The sequence below is a fragment of the Plutella xylostella genome, chromosome 18 (genome assembly GCF_932276165.1).
Source record: "Plutella xylostella chromosome 18, ilPluXylo3.1, whole genome shotgun sequence".
Classification (NCBI taxonomy): domain Eukaryota; kingdom Metazoa; phylum Arthropoda; class Insecta; order Lepidoptera; family Plutellidae; genus Plutella; species Plutella xylostella.
In genome coordinates, this window is record NC_063998.1 from 5,284,808 (window position 1) to 5,304,289 (window position 19,482).

The 19,482-nt window shown below is 40.7% G+C and overlaps 3 protein-coding genes across 5 annotated transcripts in view; 2 read left to right on the forward strand and 1 right to left on the reverse strand.

Moving 5' to 3' along the window:
- The window catches only part of LOC119692657 (protein TIS11), a 32,652-nt gene extending 24,945 nt beyond the window's left edge, over positions 1 to 7,707 (forward strand). For all 3 annotated transcript variants that reach the window (XM_038113838.2, XM_048627132.1, XM_038113839.2), the window contains one exon: positions 5,222 to 7,707. In XM_038113838.2, the coding sequence (XP_037969766.2) occupies positions 5,222 to 5,899 (678 nt within the window). In that variant the 3' untranslated portion in view covers positions 5,900 to 7,707. The remainder of the gene's footprint in view (positions 1 to 5,221) is intronic.
- Positions 7,708 to 10,266: 2,559 nt separating this feature from the next.
- Positions 10,267 to 11,492, reverse strand: LOC105385249. Its single transcript, XM_011555598.3, has 3 exons — positions 11,371 to 11,492; positions 10,538 to 10,914; positions 10,267 to 10,394 (listed from the first exon to the last, which is right to left on the reverse strand). Exons 1-3 carry the CDS (start codon positions 11,375 to 11,377, stop codon positions 10,332 to 10,334), a joined length of 447 nt encoding a protein of 148 aa, XP_011553900.3. The 5' UTR covers positions 11,378 to 11,492; the 3' UTR covers positions 10,267 to 10,331.
- Positions 11,493 to 11,781: 289 nt separating this feature from the next.
- LOC105385250 lies at positions 11,782 to 13,055 on the forward strand. Its single transcript, XM_048627134.1, has 3 exons — positions 11,782 to 11,931; positions 12,273 to 12,655; positions 12,810 to 13,055. Exons 1-3 carry the CDS (start codon positions 11,925 to 11,927, stop codon positions 12,858 to 12,860), a joined length of 441 nt encoding a protein of 146 aa, XP_048483091.1. The 5' UTR covers positions 11,782 to 11,924; the 3' UTR covers positions 12,861 to 13,055.
- The last annotated feature ends 6,427 nt before the right edge of the window (positions 13,056 to 19,482 follow it).

Genomic DNA, 19,482 nt, shown 5'->3' on the forward strand with positions numbered 1-19,482 from the left:
AAAGTTGGGCAACGGCTTAGTTTTGTTACTCACTGTAAGTAGATTACTTCACCTCACTGCCTGACGGGCTGTCCATAGCCGCGGCTGCTAGTACTAAAGTAATTAATTAGAATTGTATCCGTGTTTGTCTCTAACTGATTGTTATATAGATAACATGGCTGTAACCTGGGGAAACTACATCTAAATAATATAAGTTCGAAACGCAATAGCAGTTTCTTTGTTGAACTCGATGTAATTGTTGTTAATGTGTCATAAATCGTAATTAATATTAATTGTTTACGGTTAACATGGGCCATGACCAGCAAGCAGGGCACAGCACATGACTCACTCGCGCGCTTCCCAAAACAACGGTGCATTGTGGAAAATCAAACTTTGCATTTCTGTGAAATATCGACACGCAAATGACGTTGATTCTCAGACAAAGACGAAAGGTTGAGGAATAACCTTTAACAAGTATAAACAGTTAACGATTGTATAGGTTGTTGCCATTAGCGGAAGGTTGCAAGTCGTACCCACTAGGCGGCTGAGGGGCCGCAACGTCTCCAAGCTTGTAATTTTCGCGCAATCATTCAATAAACGTGATGGGCACAATCGACAAGACCCTCGGCCACTCTTCGCTGAGAGAAATGGACCAATTTCGATGACACTTATACCCATTACTCACTTGTGCCGCTCGCTCGTTTGTTTTGCTGAACTCGCGAATCGCGTCTTTGCACTCGTAATTGTGAATTTGCGAAAATGCATTTGATGACTGGCGTAAAACCGTAAACAATAATAAAGATTGTATGTTTATGGGAGCCGGCCAGCAACTTTCCGCTGTCTACACCAGGCGTGTTATAAGTTCATTTAAATATAGAACGCATTCGATTAAAGGCAATTAACGTTTAATTAAAGCAGTTCTCTTGTTTGCATTGCGCGGCTGGCTAATGAGAGTCAGTGTTGGGGCCCGGTGGTGGCAGCGGGCTGGTCGCCGGCGTCATTCGTCAGATCAAACGACAGACTCTGCACCGATGGAGATGGAGAGCAATTGTATTTTAATTGTAACCAGCCGTGATGGCAACTACCTACTTGCTATTTTATTTTCCTAGTCTCGTTGAGCCACTTTATGAAGTGTAATTTAAGATACATAACATAACTCGTACTAGAGGACTACACGTTAAATTGTTATAAAAATACCCCTCTATTACATAATTCCGCCATGAGGAAAATGAGTCGGCTCGTTACAGACAAGTTCTACAGCGACCAGTCGTTAATTAAATATTCTGATTCTGCAACGCAAACAGGCATACGGCAACGATGACCGCCATCTTTGTGCCGTACAATTTCCCATGACTTTGTAATGTTAGCCTCTGACGTGTGAATGCGATGAAAAATAGTAAACCAAATTCAGTAGCATTGTACTCGCGACCGCATGAACTGGGGGTTATTCGTCAAATCATTGACGTGTATTTGTATCACAAAGAGGAAACGGTAACTGAAATTATGTTGATTTGTTGGAATGCGTGCAACCATGCAGTTATAACTATTGTTGTTTATTGAGGTTTTCCTCAAAAGTGTAAAGATGAGACTAGAGGGTTCAATGTTCATGCAGTCTTGCAGTGTTGAACGCGAACTTCCAAACAGTAACTAAGCGGCTGAAACGTGAGTGAGTTCACGTGTTATTGTTTACGCAAACAAAGATTGCTGACGAAGGATGCTCGCTAGGTATGGGAGTTTGTTCACCTCGGGTTAACGCAGTTATTTCTGTATCACTGTATGTTTAATGATTGCTATCTATTGGGAAGTAGGACTCGGAAAGGTTAAAGTCTGAACGGTAATACACGATATTTCAGATCATAGGTGCCTTTCGTCTGTGTTTGCACTTCATGGCTTTCTATGTGGTATCATATAGTATGCAGTTTTTTTTTTAGTTTATTGAATACATAGACATTCTGTATTTGTATATAACATCTTGCCCGTATGACACTGCTTATGCGAATTACGTCCCATGCGAACTTTATTTACAAAAGCTTTCATTCCTAATGCAATCTTGCGTTTCCAAAATATATCATGTCTTCTCGCTTAAAATAGAACTGTCGAGTCGAGTTAGAATAGAATCCCCACTATCATTGATGTATTGAATCAATTGCGACAGGCATTGTTTGCTTATATGTCGTGCCCCTGAGAAGTATTTAAAAATCAATTTATTGACCCATTGTATTTCCATTTCTTTATTGGACTCGTAATTAGGAAGTTCCCGTCAAGATACATGTTTGTCGAGTCCCTTGTTATGACATTAAATTTGTCTTCTTAATTAACGTCCGTACGTTTTAAGATATACAAATAGCGCGCAGCAGCAAGATCATCAATCAACAGAGTATGGGTTCACGGCCGGCCTCGGCCAACTGTTGTGTTGTATGTAGACGCACATTGTGCTGCAGCAAACTTGTTCAGCTTTAGACTGGCTCGTATGTGATCTGTGGGGCTAATGAGCTATTCAAACAAACAAGCCATCGTGTCCTGCTCGTTGGACCGAGCGTGCTAACACGTGACCCGAGTTACACCACCATCTTTGTCATATTCAGAGAAGCTTTCAAACCTCCTAAAATTATAAGCGTATTTATCAACAAACACGGTCACAAGGCACGCCGTACAATAGTGATGGAGCAGTTTGTTGCCCTGAACAACGTAAACTGTTGACGTGGACTCGCTTAAACATATGGTATTATAATAAACACTGCAATCGCGGCGGTGCGCTGTACGCGTTGCAGTTTCGAAGGCAACAGCCGCAGCCATTTGAAATCGACAGTGATTACAATTTTCCCTGCGGCATGATTGCGCGGGCGCAACGTCCGATGGAAAGCAGCGTTTAACCAATGTTCCGCTCTGATAACTCTCTAATTACGCGGCGGCCGTTTTCATTCGACACTTGCCCACCACCGAGTTAACCTCTGCGCTTTTCCCTGCAACATTTCACCCACCGCCGCCCGCCGCCGCCACCGCTCGTCCACCGCTCATTTGTTTGCTACACTTTCGCCTTTGACGCTTGAGTTCCATATTGTTCCGCTGGACACAAATATATGGTTCCCTATAAATTCCCTACAACGTTTCGCTTCTCGACGTTTCTGGAGTAGGACAATGGTAACTTTCCCAAGTCGTTTATTAATAGCCGTTTTCCAACGCCTGGTTTATGTTATAGGTTCCAATGTTGCCTGTGAATTTGTCTTCGCGTTTAAATATAGCTGAAGCTTCTCGGCTGCTATTTAATAACTGCATTTGCATCCCTTGCGACATGGACTGTTGCGGATTTAGCAAATCACGAGTGGTTCCGCTCAGTCACGTAAACGATGTTTGCTATTAGCGTCTTGCGCCGGCAGAGGAACAATCTCCAGCGAAGGACAGCGGGGCGACCTTTACTCACAATCGTTCTGCCATTACCTGCAGAACAATACACCCATATCATGCCCATACGTATAACTAGAAGCGATGTAATTATTTATTATTTTGTTGCTAACTGTGGCTATTCACACACCAGCCAATCCATTGTTTAGTTTTCATGGCAAAAAATGCTCCGTCTAAATAAATGGTGCTGTGTATCGGTTTGTACTTATTGTTTTGTTTCTTACAGGTAGGTAGTTACTTAGGTTGAACACCAAGGTTCACTATAGTACCTGGTACAACCACTTCTAGTAAAAAATACGACACAAGCGTAAACGTAGATACTAGTTCTCTATACGGCTTCGGTGGCTGCTTATAATAATTTGTCTGTTGTATTCTAAAACACTAGTGTTTGCGTGTTTACGATCTCCGGACGAGGCGGAGGCGAATAGAATATACAATGATGTGTCATTCACATCGATTGGGGCCGCATACAAGATGGAGTGTGTCATACATAATGTATAGTGCTATGTTCCGCGTCTCTTCGACTCGGCCGACCTTCGAATTCACTCACGGCTCCGGCGGCGGCGGCGGGCGACTGCCACACTGGGCGACTTGCGAAACCAGCGTGGGCCACATTGTCTCAGCTGACTTATACCCTCCTGCCTACCCTTTACTCAACCGCCAGTCGCAACCACGTAGGAGGTAATAGCCACGGTCGGCACAATGGCTCCGTGTGTAAATTTCACCTAATAAGCGTAACAGAACGTCGCCGCGTGATCGCAGAGCTCGTACAGTACACATAATGGAATACTGTTAGCTAACACGACACGCGGCGACCGTTGGCCCGCGCCGGCGAGAGGTGTCGCGATGGCACGATGACAATAACTCAGGCCAGCGCAAGTGACAAGCGGTCGCTGAAGCCGCGCGCGGGCGCGCCGCCGCCGCCTGTGCCTCGCGCCCCGGCAGCGCGGCGGACAACAATAGTGCACAATCACCGCGTGTCAACCGCCTCTCGCGTGAGGACACCATTGTTATGGTGATGCCTAGCATCGCCAAGTTAGACGCTCCGTGAAAACAAATAACGCATCGCCCATTTGCATAACGCATCACATACTTTACCCGACATTTACAAACGTAAATAATTCATGGTAGAAGACCAGACAGCGCTGTAATAAACGGTAACCATTAAAATTCGACGCACCCCAGGGAATACAAAATAGCTCGGTTAATTGGAAATATTAACCATTTTTAATGTGGAAGGCAGGCCATTAGTGAAAATGTCGAAAAGGTCCATGGGCTGCAGTAAACATGGTGTGTGGAGGCGCAGGTAGCGAGTCCCGGGGCGCAGTTTTTGTCCGCGCGGCAGGTACCTACCCGGCCGGCCCGAGCTCAGATTGTTGACGTTTTTTTACAACATAAAAACACACCAACCTCGGAACCCCTGATAAGTGCAGCGTTGTAAACCTTTAGAAATAAGGCTTAAATTTATTTGTCGTCCCGTGCATTTTACAAAAAATCACCACTTTAGAAGATTTTGAAATCTCTTTGTAAAAACTTTCTAAACGAGACCCAACAACCCCCATGATAACGGACCTAACCTTTGTTTACTTTTTAACACAATAAAGTCTCGTCTTATTATATTACTTGAGTTTTAAAATTTATCAAAGAAACAATACGAGGTCAGGTTGTAGGTAGTGAGTTGTAAGATCTAGGCAACATTGTTTAGTTGAAGCTTTGTCTGAGAAACCTATTGATGATGTATGAAGAATCCACAATACAATTTATTGCATATTTCCCTGTACTTTAAGATAGAAAATGAAAATAAACATCGTAACTAATTCGTAATTTCTTTCAATTTCAGAACCAGTCTCGTCCAGTGCAGACGATGGGCGGGTCTGCGTCGCCGACGGGCGCGGGGGCGGGGGGCGCGGGGTGGGAGCACGGCGCGCTGGCGCGGGCGGCGTCCGTGCCGGCGCAGCAGCGCGCGCTGGTGGCCGGGCTGCTGGACCGCCTGGGCCACCGCCGCCTGGAGCGCACGGCCAGCGAGCCCGCGCCGCCCGCCGCCTCGCGCTACAAGACCGAGCTGTGCCGCCCCTTCGAGGAGGCCGGCGTGTGCAAGTACGGCGACAAGTGCCAGTTCGCGCACGGCATGCGCGAGCTGCGAAACCTGCAGCGGCACCCCAAGTACAAGACGGAGCTGTGCCGCACCTTCCACTCCGTGGGCTTCTGTCCGTACGGGCCGCGCTGCCACTTCGTGCACAACGCGGAGGAGGCGCGGCGGCGCGAGCCCGCGTCCCCGGGCGGCTCGCTGGCCTCGCTGTCCTCGGGCTCGGGCTCGGGCTCCGGCTCGGCCTCGGGCTCCGGCTCGGCCTCGGGCTCCGGCTCGTACAGCGACGGGTCGCGCTCGCCGCGCTCGCCGCCCGCCATGTCGCCGCCCGCCTTCGCCTTCCGCCGCCCGCCCACGCCCGACTCCGAGGAGGAGCGCCTGCCCGTGTTCAACCGGCTCGCGTCCGCCTTCGGGGACCTCGTCATCGCCTAGAGGCCCCCGCCGCCCGTCTTCCAGCCGCGCCCGTCCCGTCGGCGCGCCGTCTACACACCCGCTCAACGAATGATCTCCAGTTTGTCGATGCTCTTTTATAACTTCACCCTGTAATATATAACTTAAAAACGAAGTGGTAACTGGCGTCTCGAAAGTTTGCGGTGTGAATATATAGTGGTTATGAACGCTCTATATTTAGTTGTCAGCACGCACTTGTAAATTGCACTCACATTAATTAGATATTTATTATGGTAGGTCGCGGAAGTCTTCCCGACGCGATCCGCCGCCGAGCGGCGGTCTCTGTAAAGTTAGATTGTAAAACATTTTATTTATTTAGTCCCGCCGTCCTCGCCCCGTACCGCGGGGAGGCGCTCGTGATCTATTTTTAAGGATTTAAGATAATAATTTATTATTTATTTCGAGTCTCTTTTTTATGAATGTTGTAGCTAGTGGCGATGCCGCACCGCATTCGGTCGAGGCGGCGTCGACGGGACGCGCGGCCTCGCTGGGGGCGCCTCGGGGGCTCGGGGCTCGCTGTCCTCTCTGTCCGACACCTGTCCGTCATCGTCAGCTCGCGGCGTCGTGTCGTGGCTCCTACTTGCGTCAGTGTCGGCGGCGCCCACAGCCGGTGTCCGGTCTGGTCACACTTCCCCGCCGGCCGCACCGGGAGCCACGGCCCGCGCCGCGACGCCCCACCGCTGACACACCAGCGCAGCACCCAGCTCCCGCGGCCTCCTCAACCAACCTGTAATAAAGCAAAGTTTATAACGATATAATATATGAAGCATGTTTATATGATTGTTGACGCGCGCGGGGCCCCGCTTCCATCGCCCCGCGTGCAACCACTGAGTGCCTTCTACTTTATGGACAAAAATCTATAAAAAAAAACATATTTAATTTTAGTTGATCGAGATAGATTGAATGTTTATTTATTATCACTTTTTGAATTAAATATTCAAATTGGCACAGTTATTACTTTTGTACTTTGACAGAGCTAAGTGATTAGTTTCGATTTAGACTAGTTTTTTTTTTCTTTGAATTTAAAGTGTGATATTTTTATATTTATAACAAAGTTTCAATTTTAATTAAGGGACCAATATAAGTGATTAGGAGAAATTCTGATAGATCCAGATACGCTTTCGAATCTTATAACAAAGAGACTGTTTCCTCGCGCCAAGACATCGATATGTTCAATAAGAAAGATCTTTTGTATCCATTAAAGTTATATTCAGCCATTCTTGGTATTTTGTTTGATTGTAGCAGCTAGCTAGAACCTAAATGGTTTGTTTTTGTTTTTTATTTTATTTGTATAATTTCAGTTTTTCTCCATTTCATAGTAAGTCGTTGCATGGTGACACTGAAAGATGATAATAATTTTGTACCTTAATATTAAGTAACTAGTTTGTAAGCATTCAGTGTTCGCGAATATTATTTATTATCAGTTCATTACGAAGTATAAACCATTTAAGCTGATTTATTTAATTTCTTTTGTATTTAAACAACATTTGAGTACTAAAGATTACATACCTACATTGTGTAAACCTTAAGCTAGTAATATATCATGAGTCATTTAATATAATAGACATTAGGTTAAAGTCTAGTACCTATTATCAGTTGTAATTAAGTATTTAATTTTTTTAATTTAATTTCAATTATAACTTAATCGTAAACTTCCAAAAACATTGACTACGTATATTCTTTATTACGGCCAAGACAAATTAAAGCCTAAAGCTTGTTTATGACATTTTCTTATAAGTTTTCCTTATTTCCATCTGCATTTTTATTGAATTATAGTCAAAATATGTTTATTTCTATTGTTTTTTTTCTTATCCCTATAAGCAAGATAAGCACTAAAATACTAAAAATACTTAAATTAGTACCATATGAATCATCATCAGCCTATAGCAGTCCACTGCTGGGCGTAGGACGTAGGACGTAGCCTAGACAAATTGTTCTAAAAAAGTCTAAACATTTCCTTATAGGTGAGTTCCACAGATTGATAGATTGAATAAGATTATTTACTTCATATATTTAAATGTGAGGTATTTAACTGGAAAATATCCAAAAATATGTATATATTTGGGGAATCAGACTACTTGTGCCATCTACTGCCAGTTCGAGGGTACTATGGGATATATGACCTGTTTCTATCAGCTGAAGTAGGTAGATAAATAAAATTATTAGTTTAGATAAAAAAAAAATCGAAAGGATCATCTACTACGCATATGTACCGGTGTTTACTACTGTGTCTACTGAAGATGAAGATTGGGGATCCATAACTTCAGATTCGGTAAGTACAATTTTTTTCTATGAGAGAGCGCACTTCGCTGTATAACTGTTGGGGATTTTTATAAGTACAACGTAAAGGCTTATTAGATGCAGAAAGTACACAATCTGAGAGCTACTTCATCTGTCCAACAGTGTTAGATAGGCTGCAGATAAACGGAGATCTTTCAGCATGTTACTAATACCTCTAAAATACGAGTTTAAAATTAACACACTGGGTTCCTCATTCAACCACTACCGCATACCGGCTACACTAAGGCGAAGGCCGTGGGTCCAACGGGCTAGTGGCCATCCTATGCTACGTTAGCCTTTATTAATATGATAAGACTAGAAAAGAGGTAAACTTAAACGCAGGTAACTACCTATCTAATAAAAATACCAACAATATTTTCGGCTTCCTACCTCCATAATAGAAATACTGTTAGAACCTACAAAAATATAAAACAGCCAGATAAAGATAAAAATTAAATGAATTCTCCGATCCCTAAGAAATGGTTATCCTTTGAAGCTAGCCCAAAAAAGTGGTGATATGTCACTAGATAAGACGCTCGAACCCAAAGTAAATCCTACAAGACATATCACTCGACACACATAGCTATCAAACACAAAATAAATACTACAACAGATAACAATAATTGCTGCTGGATGGAGGTGATAAGAAGGGTTATCTCATATTTGAACACCGAACCAAGTGATTAGATAATTACGATACAACCCGACCAAAAGCTCAGTCGAAAAGTTGTTTTGTAATGTTTAAATTAGCTTTAAAGAGGATTTTACACAGAAATGGTTCTCAGATTCTTGAAATGTACCTACTTATATAAGTTATATACGGTTCTACGGGAGTTTCCTTAGTGGGGTCCCTGTATTAACTATTATATTTCTTCACCAATCCTCGCAGTACCTATTCCTTCGGATCGGTTTGTCGCTAGATGTTCCATCTCTTGCCAGTTTGGTCCTATAGTATAGTATAGGTAGGATTTCAGTTATTATTCAACTTCACATTCTGACACTAGACACTAGTACACTTGTCCAAAATTAATAATGCACATGCAGATCTTCACACCCGAATCATTAAATCGTAAGACCCTTAAAAAACACTTGCATTTTGCACCTTGTTCGAAAGAAAAAGGAGTCAATATCATGTGTCACATAATCGAAAACAACCGATCTGTCAAAGATTTCTATACGCATTATCAATTTTGGAGCACTGTACTTAAATACGAGATCCGAGTAAACCTTATTTTATGTTATTGAACTGCATTAACTCTGATTAACAGTCTTTGTTTTAAATTGATGCTTTGCAGTCATAGATAACATTAGTATCTAGTAATAAGTACATTTATTTAATCGATATCTTTATACCGGGCGTTTGACCGTTAAATTAGGTGTTGATTAGATTAACATTATATTCTGGAAGGAGGAGGTAGTACCTACTTACTACTATACTGCAGTGACTTAGGGATATTGATGATGATGATGATTGTTATTTATATCCGCCTCCCCCCGAAAAGGGAAAAGTTATTAACTAGGTAGGTAGTAGAAAGAAATGGTAAAATTTTCAACAGTATTTAAGATCCTATAATGTATGCATCGTAGCTCTAAATCTGAGTATTTGTGTATCAGTTTAGTATTTATTAATTCATATATAGTATTCGTAGTACTTGTTATAGGTTCCTATACTTACTAGTTAACTGGTTGGGTTTATTTAAATAAGTGTTTAAAATTGTAGTCGGCTATCTTAGGTAATTCGTGGCATCGTCAGCCATAAGTAAGTAAAAGTAGTCAAGTCGAACACAAAGGAACATAAAGATATGCCATATCGCTGCCCTGCTTTACGGATATTTGTAGGTTGGTACCTTAGTTGATTGGAATACTTTACACTTACCTGCCTACTTTTAAAAAAGCTTAACTAGTAAGCAACTTAATCACCAAAAGTTAAATGATAAATACAGGGTGAAATTTTCGCCTCTGCAGCTCAATGTTCTACCTACCCGACACGATAAATATCAACTTGAAGATTTCCATTTAGTAGGCACTAAGAGGTAAGTAGGTATATATTTCAAAATATAAAATCGTAGTTAAAATATACTTAATTCTTTATTTACAATTATTTTCATAATTTAGAAACTAATGACTAAATAACTTAAACTTTGTTCCACGGCCATACGATGAACCGACAGCCAGCGCTCTCAGGGTAGTCACAAACCTGGAAGGAATTTAGACACGTGAATTTCTGAGTAGGTAACCAAAGATATTACCTAAACCATTTAGGTATCTACTGTTGATAAAGGGCCTCTCTCGTTCAGCAAAAAGCTATACTTATTATGAGAACCAAATTTAAAAAGTTACCTGTAGGAACCGGTTGAAGTGCAACCCTCGCGGACAACGCATAGGGATTTTCTTCCCGTTACTGCAAGCCCAGTAGTGGTGGCAGAACCAGCCGGGCAGCAGCCAGGGCACGTCGCCACGCGCCGGGCAGCCGTTGGGCAGCCAGCCCTCCACTGGAACCGGGGGCCAGAGCGCGCCCGGTTGCAAGAGCTGCTCCGAGGAACTAAGTGGCTCGGCGGGTTGCTCCCAGGGACTAAGTGGCTCTGCAGCTTGTTCAGAGGGACTAAGTGGCTGTGCGACTTGTTCAGAGAGACTAGGTGGTTCCGCAGGTTGCTCCAGGGGACTGCGGGCCAGCGCGCCAGCCACGCACACTGCCACTAACAATGCTGACACCCATGCTGCAATCATAATATTCCGTCATGCTCATGCTGATCAAGAATTTTATAGCAGGAATGAGAAATTGATGAGGAATTAATAAATAAATAAATAAATATAATAAATAAATATGTGGGGACATCTCACACACGGCCATCCGACCCCAAGCTAGTCAGAACCTGTGTTATGGGTGTCGGACAGCTGATATATCTACACAAATACATAGATAGATAGATACTAAATATAAATATCAACACCCAAGACCCGAGTACAAATATCTGTCTTTAAACAAATATCTGCCCCAGCCGGGAATCGAACCCGGGACCATCGGCTCAGTAGTCAGGTCACTAACCACTACGCCATTCGGTCGTCGAATTAGATTTGAGATGAAACCAAAAGTCGGATTCTTATTTTGTGTCGTTATGTGATATTCGTAAATACCTAAGTACTTATATTTTCCGTTATTCTTAGTATCTTACCGTTCATGTTGATGCGTTTGGATTACTGAGACTGACTATGAAAATATTTAAAATGAAACAGTTTTTATACAAAAATTAAGTAGCATAGATTTTATCAGAATTAAGCATCACTGAACTTTTTTTGATTGCTATCAATAATGATAAAACATAAACAAAAACACAAAGCATGTCCTCAAAAACTTTATCTAAAAAGGATTAGCCTTAATGAGTTATTAAAAATACAAAGGATTGGTTAAAACCTAATATAAAATTACAGACGATGAGACGACTGATTATGATCGTTTTAAGGGTTAGAGCATTGACCAAGCGATGTTTGATATCTGGCAGATATCTAATCTAGGCCGATTAATTAAAGTTCAATAATTGAGAATGTTTAGACAAGAATTTTCTTTTGTTTAAACTGGTGAATGCATTATTTGTATTTGAATGCATTTTATTTATCTACTGATTGGGCAGATAAAAACCTACACCTAACCTAAGTAGATAATTTGAGTATAAAAGGAGATTTATTAAATTAATTAATATAGTCAATCTCGAAAAACAAACAAACCAACATGAACGGTAAGAATAACTGGAAACATGTACCTACATAAATGTACTTATATTTAAATGAAATTGTTAGCATAACTCTATACCTACTTTTTTGTTTAGAATAGAATAATTCTTTATTCAAAGAAAACAACTTATGTTATTACATACATCCCACAAAACAAATGTTAATATGGTTTGACTGTGGGTAAGGAGTCCCACTACATAACAAATTTATCATAGCTTAGTAGCACACACACACTTAACGCGGTAGGTAGTGAGATTTTTATTATTGCTGATCATCACTCATTGAAGCCATCAAATTTACAGAGCTGTGAGTTTAACACAAGCCCAACGGTGGTATTTGATTGCAGCATGGGTGTCAGCAGTCTTGGTCGCAGTGTGCGTTGCGAGCGCGCTGGGCCGCAGCCCCGGAGAGCATGCTGCAGTGGCACATAGTCCGTCTGAACAAGCCGCAGAGCCGGATAGTCCCTGGGAGCAAGCCGCGGTGCCGGATAGTCCCTGGGAGCAACCGGCAGAGCCGGATAGTCCCTCGGAGCAGCTCTTGCTGCCGGGTGCGCTCTGGCCCTCTGCTCCAGTGGAGGCGCTGGACTGGCTGCCCAACGGCTGCCCGGCGCGCGGCGACGTGCCCTGGCTGCTGCCCGGCTGGTTCTGCCACCAGTATTGGGCCTGCAGTCACGGGAACAAAATCCCCATGCTCTGTCCGCGAGGGTTGCACTTCAACCGTTTCCTACAGGTGCTATTCATTTTATGGTTTTATCCTGAAGTAGCCTATAATACCTGTTTAAAGGTACAATTAGGCACCTTCAGATTTATGAACACTACGTAATTGTTTTGCATTCTTCTTTATATTTTTTTAGATAGAAATTAACATGTAAATCCCGTTTCAGGTGTGCGATTATCCGGAGAGGGCTGGCTGTGGGGTCATAGTAGCACCGTAGCTACGTATTTAATTATTAATTAACTAAATAACTTACATACTTAAATACATATATTATCTACTGTAAGTTCTAATTCTTTCCATGTAGTTTCTAACCTGTAAGAGCTTCAGATATTACAAAATTTTATATAAGTACCTACATAGTTAACATTATTATAAAATTGCCTTTTCTGATTTATCCTTCAGATATTTTATACAGGATGCAGTTTAACTTTAGTAGGGACCTAACTATAATATTTATGTTTTGTCTGATTAAAAAAGTGTAAGTATACTTAGGTAAGTATTAAAATGTGCAGTTTAAAATTTGACTACCACGCCGGCCGAGGGATTGAAAATTCACGAAGTAATGTTACAAAATAACCCTGAGTATCTGAATAATTATTAATTATGCCGAATTCAATACTTACCTACAACTACTTATATTGCAATTTACACAGTCTGGTCTGATTGTGTTCATTTCTGTGTCTAGACGCAATTAATGCATCAGTCGTAATTTTATTATGCCATTAATCATTATACAATGCAGTTAAGTGGGCAGGTACCTAGTTCTGTTATCATATCACGGTTTGTAATAATAGCAGACACGCAATATTCAATGTGTTGACTACAATACATCACGAAACTGCTAGATTGCATTCATGCAACAGTTTAGGTACGTAGATACCTACATAGTTGCATCAAATAACACTATGATGGAAGTCATTAGTATCATATACCTAGGTAGGTTCTAGTTCTATAATATTATGGAACCAAAGTACATTCCATGGATTTACCCTGGTGCTTTGCAATGAAATCTATGTATACTGAAGCATTACCATAGTCAAAAATTATATAAGAATAAGTTGCCAATACTTATTCGATAAGAAAACTTCAAATAGCATCCAACTCGGATGGGCTTCAGGAAGCTTTGTCACATCACGGCCATTGTCGTTGTCGGCCATTGCAGGGCATGTCCGTGAAGATTAAATAATGGTGCTGTAACGTGGGCGTCAGACCATCGATTTAGGAGTATAGATACGGACGCCAACATTGACAATGTTTTCCATTAAACTTTCGTCAATCTACCTAGCTCATAAAGCCAGCCGCTGCAAACAGATTAATCCAAATGGAGTCATTCTGCACGAAGATTCAACCATTTTATTGGGGGTAGATTTACCTACCGAAAACTAGGCTATGGGTAAGCAAACCAAAAGCAGGTATAACACGGTCTGCATAAGATGCTCATAATTATTCTCAATAGTTCCACATACATGCATTGTCTTCTTTCACAAATAAATTGAGCATACCTACTGCTACCAACCACAGTGTTATGCATGTCGCAGGCAACTGGTTTAATCTCCTGTTTGATTGAACCACTAGCCGGTTCATTGGATGGCGCTATTCAGTTGTATGACTAAAGGACAACTCGTCAAGTCGTTGATTGTAACGTTCGACGTCTTGACTGAACGTCATTCAGCGAAGTCGTTGAATGGGATATAGTATAGCAACTTTGTAATGTCTGGTTATAGGGTGAACATCACCAGACAAGAGTCAACAAAAAGACTATGTTACAAAGCTCTTATCTCACAAATTAACTAAACAATAACAATAAACGTACCTTCATATTGTTGTTCATAATTATCCAGTTTCGCCACTTTTTTTCTTTGAAACTATCCGCCCGCAGCGTAATAATAGGTAAATCCATGTTGTCACACTATTTTATCACAAATAACGCACTTTAAAGCTAATTTATTTGCAAAAAACTAACAATATAGGTGCTTTTTGTGTCAGCTGTTAGCTGTTAGACGCCATATTTGTTTTATTCACCACCTGACTGATTTTAAGTCAGCTAACTAGTTGGACGTTTTGTGACGCTTGTACAATCAACGTTCGGCCTAGTCATACAACTGAACAGCGCCATCCAATGAACGGGCTAGTGGTTCAATCAAACAGGAGATTAAACCAGTTGCCTGCGACATGCATACCACATAAGGCCGCGCCAGATGCGTGGCTTTGTAGCGATATTTACAAAGACTTCATTAATTTTATGGAAATTCTAGGACGGAGAGCAAACACGGAATTGAGGGGAGTGTGCATAAGACACCTATTCAATCCTAGTTTAACTAACATTAACATACTTATCCGTTATTTGTTTAAAGAATTTATTGATATTTATTCAAGTGAAGCTGTAGATGTAGACTATTTATTTTCGGGTCTCTGTCGGGCTGATTCATTTAAAAAATTCTTTTCCTTGAACGTATTTCAGCAGTTGGTGAGGTCTGGTGTTGTCTGGCAACCGAATTTCATCTAAAATGAAAAACTATAAAACTCTGCCTATGTGGTCGTAGCGGTCGTAGGTAACATTCGTAATATTTTGAGGTCCGTCCTCATCATTATGGTCTGTATCGTGATGATTAAATTTTAACTCTTATATCCTACAGTCCACCAAATGGATACCCAACAACGGCCGCCGGCGCAGAGGCAGACCAAGAAGGAGATGGCGGGACGACCTGGACAATTTTAACACGGAATGGTGTGAGCAGGCCCAAGAAAGGGATAAGTGGAATGTTCAAGGAGAGACCTTTGCCCAGCAGTGGGAAACTAGAGGTTAAGGAAAAAGAAAACCTACAGTCCTCCTATCGCCGTTTCCGTTTTCTTTGACGATATTATTAGTCACCTATTTAACCTGAGCTGAAACCCTCTACAGTTTACTATTATTAAAACGTTTTATAGTGTTTAGCTCTATTGTGTTGGAGTGCTGGGGCGCATGCGTGCGTTCGATAAACTTTGTTTACAGCATTACCTATAGGCGATATGGCGGTCGTTGACACCGTTTGAAATTAAAAATCTTAAGTACTTAAATTTTTTGCGGACATAAATTTTACATAAATACTTACCTATCTACAAAAATATAAATAGGTATCCTCCACATTATCCACATAATATGCTCCACCGCTGTGCTGATGGTGATTGCAATAGGTATATTTTGTGCAATAGGTACTTCCTTGATATACTTACACACCATCCTTTTTAGATGTACTTAGTACTTATATCGCACGCTGCCGCTGGCGATGATCTTCAAAACACTTTTGAGAGGATCCTGTGACTGTGGCCAGATTTGCTAGTTTTTTGCTAATGTCGATTATTACTAGTATAACCACCTACTATACAAGAGATATGTCAACCGCTGTGGTTTACTTGTCTACTCGTAATATAGTAGTAAGTACCACTCATACCAACTCCTTAAATAGGGCTTACAGTCAAAGTCAGTCTATAAAGTTCTGAAACCTGTACCTATCGGTCTTATTCCCGAGACGTAGTTATTTGTACACAACTACACAGCCTGTGTCGTTTTAGTTGAGTATTCTACATAGTTTAGTTTTCTTGGTGAACCCATCCCTATTCCTATATTTTGATATCTGTTTGCATCATCCACAAATTCCTCGATACATTTCAAAAAATGTGTTTTATAGGCGTAAACCGCATCTATCTACTGCCTGTAAACACACTGAACAACACGGATGCATATAGGCAGAATCATACAGTTGTAATAGGGAGGTTAAGACTAAGGCGTTAATTGAAGGACTGCTATCAGCTGTTCTTAAAATAGAGAGACATTAGTAAACTATCATATTATAAGTATTATCTCGAGTGCCTAGCTCATTGACGTCCAAACGAAAGTGTTTACTATCTGTGCTTGTAATTGTACGTCGTAATAAAACTATTATTCTAGAAAATGGAATGTTTATCATTATCTCACAGCTGGGTATGATCGTGCGGTATGATTGTGTATCAACTGTTTTACTTACCATATTATAAGATCTGGACTGCTTAGTTGTAAATGTGAACAATATACTTAGGTACTTAAATATAACAATAAATCCTAATCCTAACTATATTATTAATATTATAAATGCGAAAGTAACTGTGTCTGTCTGTTACTCTTTCACGCCAAAACTACTGAACGGATTTGAATGAAATTTGGTATACATATGGTCTAGACCCTGAGAAAGAACATAGGCTACTTTTTATCCCGGAATTCCCACGGGAAAACTTTTTAAGGCGAAGCGAAGCTCGCGGGAACCGGGAACAGCTAGTACTTAATATAATCTACATTTTGCTTTTCACTTACGAATTCATACACAATACAAAGGATAATAGGTAGTTAGGTAGGTAATACTTACTTCAAGTCCGTATTATATTGGTATGATCAGCTAGGTAATGTACTGTGTTTGTATATATATTTCTCCTAAAATATGAATTTTACACTAACGCAGCTAAAGAAAGTTATTACGGATATTTCCCTCCACATGCGTACATAAGGGCCCGCAGGCAACGCAACATGACCGATAGGGGGGCAGGTCGACAACCTGCTTATCAAATCTACCTCGAGGTTAGAAACCTATCACCTACAGTAAAGCTGAAGCATTGTCATTGCTTTATGATGGGACATGGGACAGAAATTATTTTAACTTCAAACTGTGTCCGCCTTCTACGTCCAATGGAAAATGGGACTGAGTTATGCTGATTAATATTATTTAATTAAATTTATCCTGAATTTACCTAGTCATTAGTCACTATTTAGGTACCTGTACAGCACTGGACTGCAGCACCTATACGTTGTACCCATACCACATATACATAATATATCCATACGTTATATCCATACACACACACCACACCACACAAGACAGAATATTTGTTACTAGTTACTCCACCTTAGCTATTCAAAGTATTGAAACAAGTAGCTAATATCAAATTAATAGGCACTCACCACTATGCCACAATCAAACAAAACAACCTCATGTGTTTCATTACTTCGTCGAAATATAATAGGCCCGTTTGAACAGCTCGAAAATGTATGGGATGACAGCTGGTGTCAAATCTAAATCATAGAAAATCATTGACAAAAGAATAAAGAGGACTTGGCATAAAAATCGGTTCTTAAAAATATATCGTCGTCTCTTTTTAACTTATTGGTGTTATCGTACGTAAAAAAGGACAACAGTAGTTTTGTCTTTGCCTAAAATTACAACATTGCGATCGGTCGCCATGTTGATTGACCAAGATTGACATCCAAACACAAGGTACTTCAGCTGTCAAACAATTTTTTTTTTTTTTAAAGGGTTTTGGCTTGGCCACTGGGCCTTTAAGCCATGTCTTTATTTTCACATTTCACAGCACAGTTGCACTTTAAATTCTTCACTATATTTTATTGAAGGTATTTTTAATATAATAGTATATAGCATTAAAGCACACTTTTAATTTTAGTAGCATAATGAGGCGGCGGGAGGGATTAGGGTGCTTTTCCACCAGAGATGTGCTATGCTACGATGCTATGGATGCGTTTGATATCCACCAATCATATTATTGGTGCACATAGCTTAGCACTGGTGGAAACGGATTCAACTAAGATATGTTTTTTGTATGGAATGATGCGTGCTATGGATGTGTGCTATGGATGCGTGCTATTGATATGTGCTATGGACCATCGCGAGTGGTGTAGCTATGGCGCCGCCGCCCCCGTCGTTTCCCTACTATCGATACATAGCATAGCTCGAGATGCGCATCTTTCTCGCACAGCTACTTTGCGGCGGCGCATCTTCGTAGCGCATCTTCCTCGCACAGCTACCTAGCGTAGTATTGGTGGAAACGGTCACATATTTTCGTAGCGTAGATATCACATCTTCGCAGCATAGCTGCATAGCACATCTCTGGTGGAAAAGCACCCTTATCTTCATTTGTTATAAATTCACTCACTTCACTTGCAAAAACTAAACGTTCCATGTTGTGGGTAGGGCATTCAAAAAACATATGTTCTAGCGTTCCAACAGCATTTTGACATGATAAACATGTGCTATCTTCTATAATATTAAATCTTTTTAAATGCGATGGTGCTTTTGTGTGACCAAATCTTAGTCTATTCATTGTTGTGATAAAATCTCGACTGGCTATTTTCAAATCATTATACCAGGGCTTCGAAGGTAAGTCTTCTTGTATACTTCCATACCATTTTCCTTTCCCATTAATTTCTTGGTCTTTTTTCCAAAAATCTTTCCATAAACTGTACATGTCATTACTAATGCTATTATAACAATCAGTAAATGGTATATTTACAACTGTACTTACATCTAAAGAGTTTATACCTTCATAGGCTATTCTATCTGCTATTTCATTACCTGTGATCCCTCTATGAGAAGGAATCCACATAAATAATATGTTTATACCCATCAATTCATATTTTTGTACATTATTTATAATTAAAAATAAAATATAATTAGTTTTAAAATGACATTTTGGGTTCCTCAAACTTTCCACCAAACTTAATGAGTCTGTTAATATTATGAAACACTTGTAATTATGTACAGAATTTATACGCTTCAGGGCTTCTAACACTGCAAAAGCCTCTGCCGTGAAAATGCTACAGTAATTATTGAGAACAAAGCTCTGAGAAAAGTTCAATTGTGGATCATATACAGCACTATGCACATGAGAGCTTGTTTTACTTCCATCAGTATAAAATTTATAATATTCTCTATTAAGATCTAGAAATTGTAAAAGTTCTGTATTATTATTCACAGTGACATCTATTATTTTAATTTTGAATAGAAGATTGCTATAGTTATTTAAATACATTGGCCATA

Bases quoted from the DNA above. Each gene is read 5' to 3' on its own strand.
- LOC105385250 (XM_048627134.1), top strand. The intron at 12,656-12,809 runs GTGCTATTCATT...ATCCCGTTTCAG, and splicing joins ACTTCAACCGTTTCCTACAG to GTGTGCGATTATCCGGAGAG.
- LOC105385249 (XM_011555598.3), bottom strand. The intron at 10,395-10,537 runs GTAACTTTTTAA...AATTCCTTCCAG, and splicing joins ACTTCAACCGGTTCCTACAG to GTTTGTGACTACCCTGAGAG.